The sequence below is a fragment of the Drosophila navojoa genome, chromosome 3 (genome assembly GCF_054131105.1).
Source record: "Drosophila navojoa isolate 15081-1374.11 chromosome 3, UAZ_NAV_1.0, whole genome shotgun sequence".
Lineage (NCBI taxonomy): Eukaryota > Metazoa > Arthropoda > Insecta > Diptera > Drosophilidae > Drosophila > Drosophila navojoa.
In genome coordinates this window covers 20401972-20422191 of record NC_142891.1, presented here as the reverse complement: position 1 = coordinate 20422191, position 20220 = coordinate 20401972, and the positions used below count along the sequence as shown (strand labels likewise).

The window sequence follows — 20220 nt, the reverse complement described above, 5'->3', positions numbered from 1 at the left end:
TTTTAGTGAGCTGCAGCAGCAGCAACAGCAGCAGCTGTAGAAAAACAAAATATTTTGTTGCAACTTGCTTAGCCTCCTCGCTCCGCGCTCGTCCCTCCACCTTCTTCCACTCGCCCGCCTTGCTTGCCTTCCTGTGGCCACGGGCTACAGTCTGTGTGCATTTTATGTGACAGATACTTTAAAATGTGGCAAAGTGGTTCTTGGCAAGGCGTCCCAGCTCTCAGCTCCTCAAGTGCGTGTGTGTGTGTGTGTATGTGTGTGCGGCACACACTCATCATGCACTGTTCTAGCTTAGTGTATGGCTGGGTCATTTGAAATGAAATTAATGTAAAATTATGTGCCACGTAAACTAATTTTTATGCGACGCCAAATGGCCCGTCCCACGGCCGATGCCCCAGCATCTGCGTCTACAATATACGAGCCCTCGCACATTTTGGCCGCAATCCTTTCAAAGCATTCGCAAGAGCGTTTTATTGCGCGGCTGCTGCCACTTAGAAACACAAAAAAAAAAAAAAAAAATTAAAGGAAAATCAAAACAAGTTATAAGAATAAGAATGGTAGACGTGGAGATACTCTGTGAAGATTTAATAGTCCCCTTGACTATGAGATTTGAAGTAAAACGAAGAGAGAGAGAAAGAGAGTGAGAGAGAAAGAAAGGGAAAATAGAGAGAGAGGCAGAGAGATGAAATGAATCAAAATGTGAGTTTAAAAGTTTCGTCAAACTTGAAAGAGAAGTTTCGTCAAGCTTGAGAGAGAAGTAAAGAGAAGGAGAGAGACAGAGATAGAAAGATCCAGACTTCTCGAACTTATACTAAAATAGATAACACATTCAAATTTTATGCTTCGGACAAAAATAAACCCTATCAAAATAGTGCTTTGGATTGTTATATATCAAAAGTTTAGAATTAGTTTACCAAAAATATAAACAAAATTGTTAATGAAATAAAAACGTGATTTGAGTGTAGAGTAGCTCAGACTACCGTATGCACATTAATATATGCCTATATATAAATATGCATTGCTTAGCTCTTATTTATAGAGTCAAAGAGTGTAGCTCATTAGCTAGATGAGTATAGCGCGCAGCCTTGATCTACATCATATATGTACATATACCTTAAGTTCAATGGATCTTTCAATAGCAGCACATAGCCAATACACCCGATTTGAGCCCACCCAGTGCAGAGTATTCACAAAAAATGAAAAGAGTAGCCACGACGAGCATTAAAATGTTGCCAGGGCCTGGTCCAGGCGCTGTTGTTGTTCAAGTTGAAATTTATATTAGGCCAACAAAGTCGCCTGGACGAGGATGGAGATGGGGACAGCGTAGCCGCTGGCGTTGGCGCCTGCTCTCAAGTGCTCATAAATTCACGAAAATTTCACAGCCGACGGACCCAACAAAATATAAAAAAAAAAAACAAAAAAATGAAAAAGAAGTGAACCCTTCAACAGCGCCCTGGTGAAGGGTCTAACCAGGGGGCAGCAGCTGCCGTCAGCTGTAGCAGGCCCAATTCCTGGCACATACACACATACACACACCCATACCTACACTCGACTTTGGCCGGGCAAACATAAATTGTTAAAGAATTGCCACTTTACAGTCGTAAGGACCACATAAGCCGGACAAATAAAAACCTCGTTCACATTTTGGGTTTACTTTATTATTTTTCCTACTTTTTTTTCTGGTTGGTGCAACCAGAATGGAGAGAACTTACCTTGGCTAGTCCGGCACTTGACTAGTACATTGCCTGATATCATCTTTAGTTGCGGCATGGTCAGACCAGGCCAGAACTTGACTTTTTAGAGCTGGCCCAAACAGTTGCTAAATCGTAAAAACCAAACCGGAAAAGGACGAACATAAAAACTGGGCCGCTTCGTTCGTAGTGTCGCTCGCAACCGGTTTATAATAATGCCACTGGAATGTCAGCGCGTCAAGGATTCTCATATTAAGGACATTCAATTGACAGCGACGGCTGTTGACGACAATGGCATAGGCATAAATTACCACTTAATAAAATAGTAGAGTTGGAAAGCGAACGGTAAAGTGGGCGGTGGGGGATGGGAGGGGCTAACTGAGAAGCTGCGATACGGTTGTCTATCAAAATTTAATAGTTGGCATGACGAAGATGGCATGGATTGAAAAGAATTGTCGACTATCTGGTTTTAATATTAGTAAATTTGTTTTCATATGGGCTATAAACAAAGGGATCAAGCTTAGCAACAATAACAAGCAAATATTAAACAAGAGAAGAGATTTTCTTTTCTGAAATTAAAATCTGAGATATGGCAGAAAAATTAATCAACTTGACAAAGAAGAGGAAAAACAAAACAAAAATGTTTTCATGTTTATGAATCATTTAATATAAATGTAATTCATGCAAATAAATTATTAAATTATGTATTGAATTAAATTTTGTAAATAGTGGTGCTTTATATATTTTCAAGAGGACTTGTAAAAGAAAACAATAAACTAAAAATTCTTACTTAATAAATTTAAGTGCATAATTGAATCACAATAGGCACTTAAAACGAGAAGAGCACTTGAACGAGAAAGCAGCGAGATCTCTTCGTAAAACACACATCACCAATAGATTATAAATAATATAAAATTAAAATAATTTATGAATTATAAAAAATAGTAAGCCCTCTTTAACAACATTTGATAAATTGTGCAGCGAAAATGATTTCTCTTTTAAAAATTATCAAATTACACAAACTAAAATTATGTTAGGGCTGAATTAACATAGCTTTATATTCTATGTCCTATATATTATGTATATCTATGATATAGTCAACTTAGACTCACAGCCTAAATACCTTCAGCGCGCATTTAAGGCACTTGAACAGAAGCCGCAGCTCTTTGTCATAATAGCCGTGGGAGTAGCCGTAGATATTTCTTTGTTGCCAGCGACTTTTCCGTGCTTGCCGCATGCATTGAAAGGCTGCAATTTTCGGGTATCTTGTTATGGCCGAACGACCGACCAACACTGCAACTGACATGTGTGGACAGTGGCCTTCCATTATCTGGGCTGCAGAGTCCTTGGGCGCTTTTTGCCAGGCTCTGGGCGAAGATGGTGCTTGGGGTGCTCCGGGTGCATGTGAAGTGGCGTGATTTATAAGCGCTTTGCCGGCGATAATAAACACAGGACGAGTGCGAATGGACGACGAGCAGGCACGACGAGCAGCAGCAGCAGCAGGAGCCGGAGCAGGAGCAGGAGCACGCCCACAGCTGGGGTACACAAACAAGAGGTGAAGTAATGCTGAGCAGTGGCCGTGGTGGCACCGGGCGTGGCAACACATGCAAAATAGTTTGGCATCAGCGCATATCCTTTTGCCTGGCCTGCCCACAGCCTTGCCTTGCTTTCAATTTCCTTTGTTCGCTTTGCGGTTGCATTGGCTTTGGGGCCAATTTTTTACTTGCGTCCGTTTGACAATAAAAATGGCAATAGACGAGGCCAGTCGAACCAACCTAACCGCACATCTTTTCAAGTGTCCAACACCTCGACCCCCCATCGACCTTCCTCTCTCTCTCCCTCTCTCCCCCTCTCTCTCGAGCTCGATAGCTGTGGGCTGGCCCATATCATTAATTTTGCACAAAAGGACATTTTGCCTTTTTGCCAAATGCAGGAATGAACCGATCAACGGAACGGCAACAGCAAATAAATAGGGCTCGCAACGACTTTGTTTCGGCAATGGCAGCTGCGCAGCTCTGCTGCGGTTGACTGAGGCAGCGCCAGCAACAGCAGCAGCAGCAGCAGCAGCAGCGACATCAACTGCGATTGCATGTTTGTTGTGCTGCAGCTTCCTTGGCATCAGCTTTGGACCGAGCCACGTTCCAGTCCGACTGTCTGTCTGTCCCTGTCTCTGTCCCTGTATCTGTCTCTGTCGCTGCCTTTGGCCTGCCCAATACGTTCGACATTTTGTCGGTCACACGCTGCGTTGAGTTTTGCCAAATTGAAATTGTTTTCCCAAACAACAGCGGGGCGTATACGTAATATGCGATTGTCTTTGCATTTGCCAAAACAAAATAAGAGACTTGCTTGAGTGTGTGTAGATTTGTCTTTGGATAAATTGATGACACAATCACGTGCTCTGAATTCGAGCATATAATATGCCATATAAGGAAAACCAAGTCCACACCAGACTCTATGAAAATCTCCCTTCAATCTCTCTCGATATAGTAGACATACAAATGACAAATAATATACACAAATATTGAATTTCCTATCTAAATGAAATAATAACCTATAAATATTCATAAAAATGGACTCCACGCCGCGTGGTCCTTCCAAGCCAGAGTCAGCATCGGCGACCACGGATGGCATCGAGGAGGGCAACATGGAAGATACATATTCTTTGGAAACGGAACAGCACGTGCCACTGCCATCGTTTCGTACTCCCCGTTCCATGTTCTACGGCTGCTGCATTGCCAAGGAGTGTAAGATTCACATTAGATTCAATTAATTTCTCCAATTGGGCATTCTCCTATTTGGGCATTCTAGATTTCATGGAGTACGTGAATCTGGTGGACAGTCTGCATATTACGCCACGCCTGATGATACAGCGGAAACCGTTTCGCAAGAATAACACCTACGGCCTGACGTTGACAATTCGCAACACTGCACTGGTATATATAGACCAATAACTTCTCATATTCCACACAAATGCTGAGTGCCTCTTTCTAGTATCCACGCAAAGTCTTGATCACTACGGATAGTCCCAGCGATACGACAATTGACATCTATCAACCGGAACTAAATACCTTCATCGAGACGGACAAAGTTTTGCAGGTGAAAATCAATATACGTAGCAAAACTGCGGTGCGTATTAATCGACCACGTTTCATATTCATCAAATCGTTTCATCCCAACATAACATTTGAAGTGCCCATTATCGGTAAAGTATACCTCATGGCATAGAGATATGCCATCAAGTTACAGGATAACTGCAATTCAAGCTAACCCAATCTCGAATTCACTCACAGTTTTGAAAAACATGATCGCACCGTTCATCTCGGAGCAAATAACGCTACCCCCCACAGTGCCCAAGGACAGATCCTATTACGAAATGATCATGTACAATCCAACTAAGGATCCCATAAATGTCAAGTACAGAAAGTAAGCTTAAATGGAGCTGAAGACTGGCAGCAGAAAATATTTTTAAATCCACCCATATTCGTTTCATTTCATGCAAATTGCAGTAGCTTCAAGGGACTCTCTCTGCACTATATGAATCACCACGTCATAGTTCCACATGACTATCTGAAGCTATTGATCAAATTTGATCCGAGGAAATTGCAGGAATACAATGGATTCTTCAATGTTAAATTTGGAACATGTAGGTATCTGGGAACAGCCCAGCAAAATCCAGTAAAGCTGGTCGCTCATCTCGTGCTATGCCCTTTCAGCTCCTCCCAGGAATATAGTGTTCAGTTATACACCGAAATCGATGAGCGCGTATGTAAATCGCGGCTACTTGCCCTTTGGTCAGACGAAATTTGGCGATGAAGTGCAGCGTTCGTTTTCTATATGTAATGAAAGCACTCATCCTCTGAGAATAGCTACCTCGTTCTACGCCAAAGAAACTGAGGACGAAGAGAAGTCCGCGGTTGGTTCGGCACGATCGACCATATCGGATAAGATAATCGAGTCGGCAGTTAGCATGCATAGCGTATTGTTATTTGATTTTGATGAGGATATCAAATCCGAAGTTCTTTCATACAAGGATACGTCTAGAATTCACTTTCATATAGATGTGCCGCACCAAATTGACCCGATTACATCCAGTCAGATACTAATCAAATTTAAACCAATCGACTATGAGGAATTTGCCGAACACGAGGTGCCACCATTCCGGGAGCGCACAAAAATCAATCTCTGTTTCACGGATAGCATGGAGTGCATTGAGACGCATTCTATCGTCCTCTTTGGGGAGATCAAAGGCATTGATGTCGAGATCTTTCCGACAGTGATTGACTTTCGGAAAATCTACCTGGGCGAGGAGCATTGCGCATTCATCAAAATTTTAAATGTGGATGGTCGGTAAGACAGCTATTGATGCATTTACCCAAAAATAATATCACTACGAGCAGGTGTTGTTGCCAAGGTGAAGTACGTGGAGTGCTTAGACCCGGACATCTGTGGCGTTCGTGTCACACCTGACCAGGGTTTCGAGTTGGAGCCGTGCGAGCGTGGGATCTTTCACTTATCGTTTTTTACCATTGTGCCCGCACGCTTTAACGTGACGCTGCGCTTTAAAGTTGTAAACGGCCTCTATCACAATGTCAGCGTAAAGTAAGCTCCTTCATGCTCGGAACTGAAGCCCAGCAACTTTGAAACTTCTTTTTCATTCAAGGGGCATGGGCCAACACATTCAGCTTCGCACATTCCCGCAACTTGTCGAATTTGGCACAATTCCATTTGGTGTGCCACAGAAACGCTTTATGCTGCTCATGAATCCATTGGCCGTGCCCATTACCTTGCAGGTGAAGCCGACGGAAGATGGCTTGGAACAGCCGTTGGTCTTTAATATTCGAGAATCCGAAGTATTGCCCATAACGATACGAGATCCCATTAGACAATTGCAGCAAGTGCATGACGATCTACTCGCGGAAACCGATTTGACTGATAACATTCAGATAACGGACGTCGAGTTGGAGCAGCAATCCGTGAAATCGCTTTCAATCAACGAATCGGAATATAGCCTTCAATTTGAAGAGGACATCATGGGTGAGTACAATCTACGAACTCCACTTGAAGCAACTCACTTGACTCCCTCAGGTTATCGAAAATTCCGCAAACTTATGTTACATCTGCTTGCCCCATAGATAGTGTACCTGAAATGGCCTCGCAGCTGCTAAAAAACCTAAAGAAGCAGAAGATATTCGACAAATCCGAGACGGACAAACGCGTCATTCAGGAGGCTTTGACCAGCCTCTTGAATACGAATTACTTTAACATCATGAAGACACACAACAATTTCATATTCCTCGACTGGAACGCCATACCCAGCTATCCCGCTGAAGTCTATTGCGATAACGAGATTATCTATCTCAGACCAAATACGGGACGTAGCATAACCATATTGATAGTACCAAATCGGGTGGGCTACTTTCATCGTTCGCTGACCGTGCGAATCTGCCCGGCTATACCCCTAGCGAGCTCAGATTCGTCTGAAGATCAAATGAAGATGCTGATCAAATCGGAGTTTCTTTGCTCCAAACTCTGGTTCGAGTACACCTGCAGCACCCCAGACATCATTTGGGAGAGTTTTGTCGATCTCACCGATCGCATTATGTACGCGGGTGAGGAATATAACTTCGAAATGGAATTCGAGAATCCCTCCAATGTCGGCGGATTCGTGCACTTTGATGTTATTGTAAGTTCTCAAAGAAATCTCAAAGAGAGAGCAGAAAGGAAAGGGAGTTTTAATTAAATACAATTATTGCTTACAGCCAAACGAAATGGGGTTCAGTGATGGCAACTGGAAGTATTACATTGGCTCCAATTCCGTTTCGATTGCCCATTGCTTTGTCATGTTCCGTATTCTGGGCATTAACAAACTATCGGGTCTTCTCAAAATTGTCGGCGCCCCACACGCATTTCCTTTTCATTTGTACGCAAATATACTGCCCACGGAAATACGCATTTCCCAGATGTCTGTGCACGTCCGTCTGCAGGTTTTCGAGCTGCACAAGCATTATTTGTATATCGATAATGTTTCGCCGACGAATACAGTGCTCTCCATGAAATTGGTAAGACCTTCTATCAGATGGGGATCTGTCCTATTAAATGTACACCTTTTTCCCCTAGGAAAACGTCGACTTTCAGTATCTCACAACGAGAGGTGGAAAGTTGTCGCCCGAAGGCCAGAGCATGTATACGACTTTGGTGTCAATGTTTACAGATCCAGATCTATATCATAACACATTGTACATTGATCTGCAGTTCGATAATGTCATTGAAATACCGATTACATTTTTAGTAGAGGGAGTCCCAATATACTTTGATCCCGACATAAGAGATGGCCTAGATGCGGGCGTACTCTTTACGGATACTCAGGAACATTTTCTGGCCATGATATATCCGTACCATTATAGCGTAAAGCTGACCAATAAAGGATTTCGTTCGTATCGCTTGAATGTGACACGTCTAACCACCTACAATCCCGCAAAGAAGACAAGCGCCTGCGTCAATCAGCCGTTGACTGCCCGCTTTGACATATATCCCAAGGTCGTGGAGCTGCACCCACGGGCGGACGACTTCATCGACATAATGATGACCAGCTATGAGGAAGGGCTCTACTTCTGTGACTTCATGTTGGTGGTGACGGATCTGAAGTATCCACAACGCAAGCACGTGATACGCCTTACGGTACAGGCGCAGTTTATCGAAGGCCATCTTACGTGGGACCGAAAGTGCCTTAGCTTTGAGTTCCAGCCCAGTTATCCGCTGAAGCAACGCCCACAGATCCGCACCGCCGTGCTGTGCAGTCAGGCCAGTATACCGTTCGACGAGGTATTGCTCGAGGCGGTGGGTCCATTCCGCATCAAGGAGCTGTACGAGCATTCGTTTGAGAAACAAATCAAAGTGTCTTTCGAAGGGTTCGAGCAAAAAGAGATTTACATCACTCTCAATAACTCGACGGTGAGGCAAATGTTTTGCAAGCTAGTGGAGGGGCGCATCAATGTGCTTGCCGTTAGCAAGCCACAAAAGCATCTCAGTCTGCGGCTGACCGTGTTGGTGCCCGAAATCCACATAATACAGCCCGAGCTGGTGCTCTTCGATCGTGGCCGTGCATACAACTACAATGTGGATATCATCAATGACGGCTGCACCACCGCCGATTACAAATGGAAACGCATCGAGGAGTCGAACATATTCATTGGTGGTGATGATTCGGGTGATGTGGTTGCCGAACTGCTCTCCGATATCATACGCACTCTGGAGTACAACTTCAGCTGTGCGGAGGAGGAGAACATGACAATACGCTATCAGAAGTGTCGCTGCCAGTATCACAGCGAACAGGAGAATGACTCACTGATCTTCGATATACTCGAGGAGATACTTAACGAACTGGATCTCAGTCATAGTCGCGTTCATATACCCCTAGACATGATGCCTGATGTGTACGATGATAGTGAGGTGTTCAGTGATTCGAGCTATGTACATCACACAATTGATTACATTTTGGATCAGCTGAACCTGGAGTCCAGCCAGCGGCTATCTGAACCCTCCTCGGAGTACTGCTACTCGGATCGTTTCATTTACTTCTACGAAAAGACTGGACACTTGCGGAAGGTGGAGAGCAAGGCGTGCTTGATCCATCTGCCGCATGTTCGTCGCTCCCACGAAGTGAAAGCCGTATTCCAATTGGATGTGGTGGGCGGACGCAGTCAATACTTGTCAGTGATCCTTGTCAATCTGGCGCAGAAAATTAAATATCTAAAGGATAATGTCTACCTCAATGTCAGGGTTCGTATTTAGACTCGGGCGAACTCTCTTCTCTTATCCTAACTCCAATTTTCATCTGCAGCCCTGGTACGAGCAATTCAATACTGTAATACGCATCTCGAATGTCACAAAATATCCCTTACAATTGAACCTCACGAGTCCAGAGATAAATGAGAGGCGTCTTATCGATGGCTATGCCAAAATAATGCAAGATGAGGAAATGTTCATGGAACCACTGGGTTACGATAAAGTCAAAATATCTGGCATTTTAGGCTTCAATGAGAATTTCTTACGCATATTCAACGTGTTGATCAATAACACGGCCAGCAGCTCGTTCCGGCTGCGCGGTCAGGGCATAATGCCCATATTGAATCTGACGACGCCTTTGCCCATGGTTGAACAGATCGTGGACGATATTATAGAGGAATACGTATATATGCGTAAGATTTACAACTACGAGATATTCAAGAGCATTACGGAAGTCGACAAAGATGCCATGGGTTTTTTTGAGGAGGAGGCTGAACAGGAGGACAAAATAACCACCGATTTTACTGAGCTCTCCGAGAGCGACGAGGACATGCCCAGTGAACGGCAGCGCTATCATGACATTCAGCTCTTCAAGATGGTGCAGACGTATGTGCTGGTCAATAACAATCAGGAGCTACCGAATGCCGTGGTGCTCAATCAAATGCTCGTCACGGAGCGTTATCTACATAGGCTAAGCGTGAATATGGAGACATTTGTCTTGCATCAAAAGGTTTATGAGAGCTATGTCAACCATCACAAGCCGCAGGGCTACAGGCTGCCCGTCACTGCCAGGCACTTCACTGTCCAGCCACTGCCCTGCGAACAACTCGCCTATATTCTGGATTTGGGCCCACTGATGCGTGACACCCTGCGTCGCTTTGAGCTGCGTTTGCATTTCTTTGGACCCGGCAAGCTGATTGCATCGGCCCGCACTGCTGTTCGCATTCCGGGTCTCTTTGTGGACTTTAACATAGAGAATCAGTAGGTATCCAAAAGACAATTTACTATGAACCTAATCCAATAGTCTCGGTCAACCAACAGTACCGACAAGAAGTTCACATTTTGGGCCGAGAAGTGTACGGAGCTGGAGTACTTTAACAAGACCTATCGCAACATATGGGAACGCTTAATGGATGCGGATACAAATCCCAAATTGAAGCATGCCCACTCGTTCGATTTCAATGATTTTATCCATCAGCGTGATGTAACCGAGAGGGATCGCCACTTGATCGAGGAGTACTATAATAGCTTAAATCTTTCCGTTTATCCCGATCACAAGCATCACTTCACACTGGCCCGCGTCCACACGGCTCACCACTCGAATTTCTCCGGGGTTGAGATGCGCATGGTGGGCTACTTTAAGCCGGAGTCTAAGCACTATCCGCTCGATCAACGCATCGAGGACTATATTTATATCGATGTGAGTTGTTTTATCCTCCTACATTTTTTAGACTACCTTCCAATGTTCCCTTTTGATTCCCCTTTGATACGATCTCTTCTCTTTGCCCTCACTAATTCGCCTCCCCTATATCTTACCCTTCTCGCTCCTTCAGCTCCACATGGGACCTACTATGCCCATACTGCTGCGTGGCATAATCAAGGCGTGATTGACTCTGGATGCTCGCTTCAGGCCGATTACCGCTTTATTATAATCGTTAAACTGAGAATGTGCAATTAGTTGAGTATTGACTAAATAAAAAGGCAGAACAGTCCCTTAGCAGTACATGTTGAGTTGGCGGAAAAAGTAGTGGAATATTAGTAGGACTAGAAACGAGCTGGTGACGGGCAAACCCGCTGCCTTGATCCAGCCCAGTACGTTGAAGTCATCCGGGTATAATTCAAACTGTTCCGTAGGCAGCTCCCCGCAGTTGGTAATGACCACCGGATCGATTGGAAAATCATCCGTATCGGTTTTCACCTGTTCCAAAAGAGAGAGAGAGAGAATCGTAATATACCCTTTAAGAATACATATGTCCAATGCGTCACTCACATCCTCTATAGCATATATGGTTTCCATGCCCTCTAAGACTTTGCCAAAGACCGTGTGCTTGCCGTCCAACCACTTGGCACCCACCGTGGTCACGTAGAACTGACAGCCATTCGTGTTGGGTCCCCGATTGGCCATGCCCAGGTAGCCGGGTCGATTGTGCTCAATGCTCAGCCCCTTCTCCTCGTCCTCAAAGTAGTCGCCATAAATGCTGATGGAACCAGTCCCATCACCATTGATTATATCGCCGCCCTGTACCAGAAACCGATCCACGACGCGGTGAAACGTGGCGCCCACATAGCTGCTGCCATTGATGCCGCGCAAGCAAATGTGCCGGAAGTTGGCCACCGCCTTGGGCGCCACCTGGCCAAAGAGACCGAATGTGATCCGACCCAGCGACTGCTTCTTCTGCTTCACATCCATATAAATGCGAGAAGTCACAGTGAAGCTCAGCGCCTGACCCACCGCGCACAATGCCAACAAATGCACGAGAAAGCCAAGTAACCTCATGGTGTGTCAAAAAATAAACAAATTATTTTACTTTGGTCCGATGGAATAGCCAAACGCAACTAAATTGAAAAACCTGTGATCCAAGCAGCAAGCGCGGAAGAAGCCCTACAAATTTTAGGTTAAGTGCAACAAACTAGTCAACTAGTCAACCCAAATACACACACAAGGCGTGCATACATGTGAAAGTATATACATATATGTGTCATTGATTTTTATTGACATTCCTTTACACATTCTGACGCATTCGTATATGCATACCTTTAAGTTAGCACTATACAGGTGTGCTTTAAATATAAATAAGTAAGAATAGTGAACACTAAATAAAATTTTATATAAATAATTTACCAACTTTAAATAATTAGAGATAGATAAATGGGAATATATAAACGTTCTTAAGTTTATAATTATTTTAATTTTTATATTTTATCCAATTTTTTAAAATTATGTATTAATATTTAAATTTTTTGTAAATATTTTGTTCATATCACTATCAATTGGAATTATAAATAAATCAATTTGTTTGTCTACTTTTGGATGTAACAAATTAAATCACCAATTTTCATATAAAAACAGTTTTTTGTTTTGTTTTAATTATTTGAATAATTTTATTTTTAAAACTCATTATAAAATTTTTATTTAAATTAAATTTCCAAATAATCGCAATAAATATATGCCCTCTAGTTGATCATTTTAAATTATCAAAGATTTATATATATTGTACCAATATACAGACAAATATATAAATTTTATTTTATTTTACATAGTATTTACATAATAAATTTTAGTTTAGTTAGTTTAGCTTAAAAATAGCGAAATATTTTAAAATTTTAAATGTGCCAGTTAAAAATTAAAATAATGTCGATCAATTTAGATAAAATTTTTTTTATTTTAAACAATACCCTTTCGTTTTAAAATGTTTACAAATTGGAGTCGAAATATGTTTATATTTATCGTTAATTGTTTTGTTATTTTTATTTTTAGGGTTAACCCAATTTGGTCAAATATTTCCTTTAAAAAGACTTCAAATCTGCAATTATTCATTATATATTCATATGAACTATTAGTCCCATTAAAAACTTTTCCATATGTAATACGATGCCCCAAAGTCCAAGTTAAGCAAATACAACAATCTGGAAAATCAGTAAAAATACATGTTTGGCTATACGGAGTTGAATGGAGAATCTCCTTCGTCTAACGTGAAAGCACACGGACTTAATTAAACAATACTCAAGTTGTTCTTTTATCCAATTTTATTCTATATTATTTCAAAAAAATAAATTTCAACATTATTACTGCTAAAATGCAAATCGTTTGAACTGATAGCAACGGGTATAAAAGTTAGCCTTATTAAAAAATTAAAAACTTCACCTACGATATGACAGTTTAGTAAAGTACATATAATTAAGACTAAGAGGAAATAAATGCTCGCTTCGGTTAGCTATGCCTATTCAAAATCTATTTAAACATACAACTCTTGATAATCAAAGATAATTCGTAACTTTCTTCAAATGACTTGGTCTTTATTATTAATATTAACAAGCTAACCTAACGAATATTGAAGTTGTGGTTCATAAAATTAAAAATAAGTTCCGTTTTACTTTTTACATTATCCTAATCCGTATGAAAGATATTTGATATTAACATATTTGTGTTACATATAGGTTTACATATCTATTTACAGTATAACGCCTGGCGAGGCAAGTGCCTCTAGCTATCCTCCTCCTATTGGCGTTCCAGGCTACAGTCTTCATTGGCTGGGGTAACAGCGTGGCTTGTGATCCGCATTAGTCTGGGATCACAGTCCATATCGCAGAGATTTATGTGAATATACATGGGGGCCGGGGGTGTGATTGGGATTGTGTGCAAAGCTGTGGCGCTCTGTGAGATCTATATATGCGAATCTTCCTCGGAAGATTCGGGCGAATCCTACATACGCTTCTTCTGCGGATGCACGTACTTGCAGGACTTGCCCATGTGGCAGTGACCACGCATAAACTGCTTGCAGATGCCCGTGTTGTTGTTGCCACCGCCCCCGCCACGATTGGAGCCAGAGCCCGCTGACCGCCAATTGCCGCCGGAGTTGTCCTGGAAATTGTTGCCGCCGCTGCGCCAATTGCCGCCGCCAGCGCCTCCTCCGCCTCCGTTGTTCTTGCGATTGTTGTTCATGTTGTTGCGTGGTCCGCCACCATTCATCATGGGTCCCATGCCATTGGGCATCGGTCCGTTCATCATGGGCCCATTGGGTCCCGGTCCCGGGCCCGGACCAGGTCCAGGTCCGTTCATCATCATTGGCGGATAGTTCATGTTGTTGAAGCCCGGAGGCCCACCAAACGGACCGCCAGGACTGCCAAACTGATTGCCCATAAAGTTGGGAGGCATGCCAGGTGGAGTGCTCATGTCCATGGGACCAGGAGGTCCGTTCATGGGATTCATCATGGGACTGCCCATCTGATTCTGCCAGATGGGCGGCGGACCCGTTTGTGGTATATTCATGGGCATCTGTGACGTTGGATTTGGTGGCATATTCCCCGCGCCGGGCATGTAATTGTTGCCGAACGGCTGGAAGGGATTGTTGGATGGCATCATATTGGGATTCATACTGGGATTCGCGTTGTTCATGTTGTCACTGTAGCCCGTCTCATTGCTGGCCGCACTGTAGCCCTTCGGCTCCGGCCAGGGCAACAAGCTGTAGTCATTGACCGCATCCGGATTGCCAGTTAAATCATCAATGGGTATAATTGGAATGTCGTGCGAGAAGTGCGGCTCCAGCTCCGCCTCGGCTGGGCTGTCCGGTATCATGTCCGGCGAGAAGTAGAGAGCCCGCAACGTAGTTGCCTCTCGTTCCGCCTGCACCACACGCTGCTTGGACAGATTGCCATTGGGATGATCGGGCACATTGTCCACCTCGATCAGCGGACGCCACTCCATTTGCGGCTCCATGATATCGTCGAAGCCCCGCCGCGCGATGTTCAACGCATCGCGTTCGCTGTAACGCTCCATGTTCTTCATTTCAAGGAAGCTCTGCTTGGTCACATTTACGCGCTCCGATCGATCCACCTCGAAGTAGCGAATTTGCGTCAATTTCTCATCAGGCTGCCAGGTGAGCTTCTTCTTGGGTCCCCGTCGTCGATGCAGCATCAGCACGCCCGGCGGTCCATTGGGTCCGCAGCCAGGTCCTGGTTTCTTGGGCTCTTCGGGCGTGTCGTCCGCATCATCAGCACTGCCATCGCCATCGCCATTCTCCCCCGCCGACTTCTCTCGCTGCACCTTCTGCTCAATGTCCTCCTTGACCTTCTTCAATGGTATATCATCATCGTCCGCATCAGTTTCTTTGCCTGGCGACCCCGTTCTGCTGTCATCATTTTCCTTGGTGCTATCATCAGACTTATCCTCACTCTTCGATTCATCGAGAGTGTCCTGATAGAACTTCAATGGCGCCAGCGGCGCATCTTTCTCCGTGGGCGAAGCAGCTGCATTAAGTCGCTTGCGCTTGACAACCTTCTTGGGCTCTATGGAGGCAGCGAGCGCATCCGAGAAGAGATTCGTTTCCACCAGAGTTGAAACTGCAATAAATTAACAACAATTAACATAAATTTAAGTAACATAGTATATATGGAGTGGGTTCTATTCAAGATCTTTACGCACTACACAGGTTTTTGCTTTTGTTGCGATCGTAAACAAATTACCAACTGATTAGAGACGACTCAAAAACACACACACAACCCGCATACTACAAAAAAAGGCTATAAAAAAACCCCAACGTGCTTTGACACTAGCTTTATCTATGCATACACCCCGTACGACTGACTGCATATGTATGTATGAATTCATACATATGTATAGATGCAGTACCGAGCACACAAACCCGAAACTGAGACGAATCCAAAGCAGCTGATTTGACTAACTCTATAAACAAACAAAACAAAATTATATATATATAAGCAAAATACGAGTTTGTATAAAACCTCCTAAGCACCCCTCGCTGAACAACTGATCCAAGTGATCAACGCGTGGCTTGTGCCATGTTGCAGGTCTTCAAGTGAAAAGGCGGCCAGGTTCTTAGACCTTGGTAGCATCAATGGACGCGCAACAGAACAGTATTCAATATAATTTTCGATCTTTCGCTCATTTTTGCAGAGGCAATTATACATATAGATATCAAAATAAATGAATTGGGTGTACTTGTCAGAATATCGCTGTGGCCATCATAGCCAGCGCTAACTGTAACGTGCTGTCATCATTTCGGCTACCAAACTTTAAGAACAGCCAGCTCAAAGTTGATATTTTTATATATAGTTATATAATTATATATTCTTCATTTTGTTTAATGCATCATCATATTTTATTTCAATAGAAAAAATATATTTTTCTAGAGGAAAGTCGTATTTATTTTTTGTTTTCGTTTTTTCTTATCATTTTCATTTTTTTCTTTTCTTTTTTTGTATTGTATGTAGTAGGTTAGTAAGCTGCATCTACATACCTTAAAGCTAAATCATTAACGTGTATTGCATAGATTTAAAGGTAAATGTAATTGTCTATACTTTTTGTTTGTTTTGTATTTTAGGTTGAGTTTTAATACTTAACACCAAGCCGACTTGCCGCCGCACCGGCTGTCCACTGAAGCGCATGCGCCGTTCAACATGGGCTCTGCTCTTGCCTCTGAAGCCCCATCCGGGCGTCGCAAATACGTCCGCTGGCCAGGCCGCTAGTGTCCCGAAGAAACAGGCTCTAGGTTGCTGTCTAGTTGTCTGTCCATTTGTATGCGTAGCTTCCAACTAAATCAAAAAATGTACTTCAACTTTAATACGAACGGTCGCCTGACCACCCGAGGGACGATCAGCTCGCAAAGGGCCAATATTTATTGGTTCCGAACCAAACCATCGCCTAACAATTGTGCAACCCACCCATCAACCAATCAATTAATCAATCGATCAACCACCCAAGCGAAAAATTATACTCCTTAAAATGATTTCAACAAAAATACACACAAGTGCGTCTCAAATTCCAGCAAACAACAAAAGCAAAAACCTTCAGTTTCTGTAAAGATAAAACGGAGAGATTAGTAATGAGCTCTATGGAATGATGCTTACTCTTTTTGGGTGCAATCAGCTTAACGGATCCCGGCCGGTCTACATGTCCGCTCAGATTGTTGATGTCTATCTTGGGCTTCTTCTCGGCGGGCGTATCCCTGCTAGGCGGTGGGGAAGGTCTCTTCAGTGCCGTCGCCGGCGGCAACACCGATGCTGCTGCTGATGTGGGTGCAGTGGACGTGGGCTTCTTCAGACCTTTGCGCGAGGGTGGGGGTGGCGCCTCCTCGGTGAGACCATGGGAACGAAATTTGGACTGATACGTCTTTACCGTGGCCGTCTTTTCGGTATCACGGCGTATTTCGATCGATATCGATGCCTTTCTATTAGGTATGGATATCGATTTGGGCTTCTGCACATCGGCATCACCCTCTTTAGTTTTTTTCTCGGATGCAGTCGCTGTTGGCGGCGGCATCAATTTATTATCTTTATCATTCTCCTTTTTAGAGGAGGCGGCTGTTGACGACGACGAAGACGCCTTGTCTTTGTCCTTATCGCGACTGCGATCTTTGGACGTACTAGAGTTTGACGATGACAACGATGACGAGGATTTTGAGGATTTATGCTTGTTAGATGATGAGGATGAGCTAGAACCCTCCTTGCGATCTTTATCTTTACTCGAGCTAGAACTGGAACTTGATCGTGCCTTGTCCTTGTCACGATGCTTGTCGCTCGAGCTACGATGGGACGAAGATGATGAACTCTTCGAGGAGCTCTTTGAATTCGAGGATGACGAAGACGACTTATGGCTAGACGAAGAGGATCTGTGACTACTAGACGATTTCCTATCCTTGTCACGATCTTTCTCAGACCGCCTACTCTTGTCGCGCGCACTTTTGTGCTTCTTATCAGCCTCGTCATCGATCTTTGAATCATTTTTACTACTATCATCTAAATTAGTTTTATCAGAACTTTCTAAATGAGCATTAGACTCGGTCCCTCTGGACTCTGAGCCCGTCTCAGACGGTGGTAAGGAACTATCGTCATCATTATATACACTATCTGCGGTTGCTAACGATGACGCAGATTTGTCAACAGTTTTGATTGTTATAACTATATTGCGTTTGCGCTCGTCCGAAGTAATCGTGTAGTTTTGCTTAACGGGCGCACCGCCGCTGTCTGTACTGTCCGACGAGCTGTGCTCCATATGCGAGTCCTTCTGATCTGCTCCAGAACCGCTCTGCGACTCGACGACCCCACTAGGTGAACTGGTTACTGCTGTCCCACTTGGATTTTCAGTAACGATTTTAAGCCACTGCTCAACCAACCGCTTAGCCAATATACGAACACCTGAAAGTGACAAATGGGAAGAATCGGGGCAAGTGCCCATTGCTTGGATTAGTTACATTATACAATAAACTATGTTGACATCCAGATTCTAGTCGACCCACACTTACCTTCATTGCCCCCATCTTTACAAAGCCCCTTCACCAAAATGGGCGCCGAATTTATTTTTAATCTATTTACATCAACAGGAGAAAGTAGCAAGAGTTCAAGTATTTCTTGTACGAGAGGCCAGTTCATTGTACGTATCGCATCACTCAGCCAAGTGCAGACCAAGGCCCAGCCACCAACACTCATAAAATCTCCAAGTAGTTCCGTTTTAGTAGATTTTAAAATCTGAACGTAAACGCACTTCGAGACTAGCTTTTTTGAATATTTCGTCATTAACCTATAAAACAAACGAAAAAAATTAACACTAGAGGGCGCCTTGTTGATTGCCGAAATATTTGACAACTTACCCAGCTATACGTTTTACTTCTGTCGCACTAAGTATACCACCATTGGTATCCAACAGCACCCGCAGGCACTTTAATAATTGTAAGGGCACTATGCGTGGCTAAGAAAAAATAATAAAATAAAAATAAAATTTTAGTACAGTGAAATCGTTGAGAATAAACTGCCTAAAACAGAATTACAACTCACCATATTTTTATTTTTTTTTTTCACTATATGGCAACGCCAAATAGCAAACACACTACTGCCGTCTCTTTCTAACTCAAAATTGATATATAAACACCACGAATATTACGTAATGCACCAATTTTAGGCCATCAATTTGCAATCTTTTGTTGATTCAGATCTAAAAATGTAGAAAGACACCACTCAGTATTTATGCACAAACAAATTATACTTAGGAAACTAATTATATCGAACAAACACTTTGCAAACCAGGTTACCTAGCGACGCAATAAACTTTATATCCATATGGAAAATTTTCGTACATATGTTTACTCCATCTCCTAAAGTCGCTAAATAATCACCAAAGTCCTTCAAGTTTAAATGGACATGAAAAGTTAATTTCTGTTATGCGACTGGACCAATTTCATTAGCAATTCGATTATGATGAAAACGTGCTTCGCGTTCTAATGCTCTTTTCGACCATGGAGTTTCTAAATCCAATCGACTAAGTGTAATCGATACTCGAAAATGAACATGCAACCCTGAAGCACTGAAGCTGACCATTCGACCGAAAAAAAATTGATATATTTTGTATATGTAATGAAATATTCTTCTATACCAGTTTTTATTGTAATGATTGTATTGAACACGCGCTTGATTTGTTTGATGTAGCCTCCTAGCTAGCTGCAAACAAATTTTTGATTCTCGATACTCTTAGAGAAAGTTGGCAGCGCCGTAACGTGGCCACGTAGACGCTTCGACGCCATATTGATTTTTCACTAAATTGATCACTAATACGCAATATGCGTGAAAATATTTATTTTTACGATATAATACCAATGTTTTCCACTTGAAATGAGAGAACTACCAAATTATATCAACTTTATGCAAATTTTGCACGTCACGTCCACGCCCCCAAGTGTTTTTCTTTGCTTTTAATCCGGCACACTTCGCTTTACGTATATTGATGAAATTTTTACAATGCCTACCAAAAATTAATTTAATTCAATTCTTTGTCTACAGGATTTTCTTATTTTTAATGTCGACGAATTTTATATTTTTATTGCGTCTCAAGTTATAGGCGAAAGTGAAAGTCCGGGCCTCAACGAAAATAACATCGACCAAACTCACCCAAAACCAACAATAGAATGAAAACTGAGTGGAAAAATTTTAATCGACACACCTTGCTTGAGAATCTATCGATATTTTTAAAATAGGGTGAAGTTCGATAAGTTTTGGCACTGTGCTGCTACGTCAC

General features: G+C 43.0%; 3 protein-coding genes across 5 annotated transcripts; 1 reads left to right on the top strand and 2 right to left on the bottom strand.

Moving 5' to 3' along the window:
• Positions 1-4139: 4139 nt before the first annotated feature.
• LOC115562038 (uncharacterized) lies at positions 4140-11923 on the top strand. Its single transcript, XM_030382755.2, has 14 exons — positions 4140-4435; positions 4500-4624; positions 4683-4893; positions 4982-5114; positions 5198-5334; positions 5405-6034; positions 6089-6290; positions 6352-6725; positions 6824-7374; positions 7451-7750; positions 7809-9470; positions 9532-10457; positions 10518-10896; positions 11030-11923. Exons 1-14 carry the CDS (start codon positions 4261-4263, stop codon positions 11081-11083), a joined length of 5859 nt encoding a protein of 1952 aa, XP_030238615.1. The 5' UTR covers positions 4140-4260; the 3' UTR covers positions 11084-11923.
• Positions 11146-11973, bottom strand: ninaA (neither inactivation nor afterpotential A). Its single transcript, XM_030382780.2, has 2 exons — positions 11467-11973; positions 11146-11394 (listed from the first exon to the last, which is right to left on the bottom strand). The coding sequence occupies exons 1-2, from the start codon at positions 11971-11973 to the stop codon at positions 11191-11193; spliced, it is 711 nt and encodes a 236-aa protein (XP_030238640.1). The 3' UTR covers positions 11146-11190.
• Positions 11974-13468: 1495 nt separating this feature from the next.
• On the bottom strand, positions 13469-20087 carry PNUTS (Phosphatase 1 nuclear targeting subunit). 3 transcript variants are annotated; one of them, XM_089258155.1, is made up of 6 exons: positions 19952-20087; positions 18987-19143; positions 18803-18900; positions 18458-18732; positions 17064-18350; positions 13469-15536 (listed from the first exon to the last, which is right to left on the bottom strand). In XM_089258155.1, exons 2-6 carry the CDS (start codon positions 18987-18989, stop codon positions 13900-13902), a joined length of 3300 nt encoding a protein of 1099 aa, XP_089114281.1. In that variant the 5' UTR covers positions 18990-19143; positions 19952-20087; the 3' UTR covers positions 13469-13899. The 3 variants fall into 3 exon arrangements, with proteins under 3 accessions (XP_089114281.1, XP_089114280.1, XP_030238616.1); XM_089258154.1 differs by lacking the exon at positions 19952-20087 and adding an exon at positions 19241-19449; XM_030382756.2 differs by lacking the exon at positions 19952-20087 and adding an exon at positions 19286-19449.
• Positions 20088-20220: the final 133 nt, after the last annotated feature.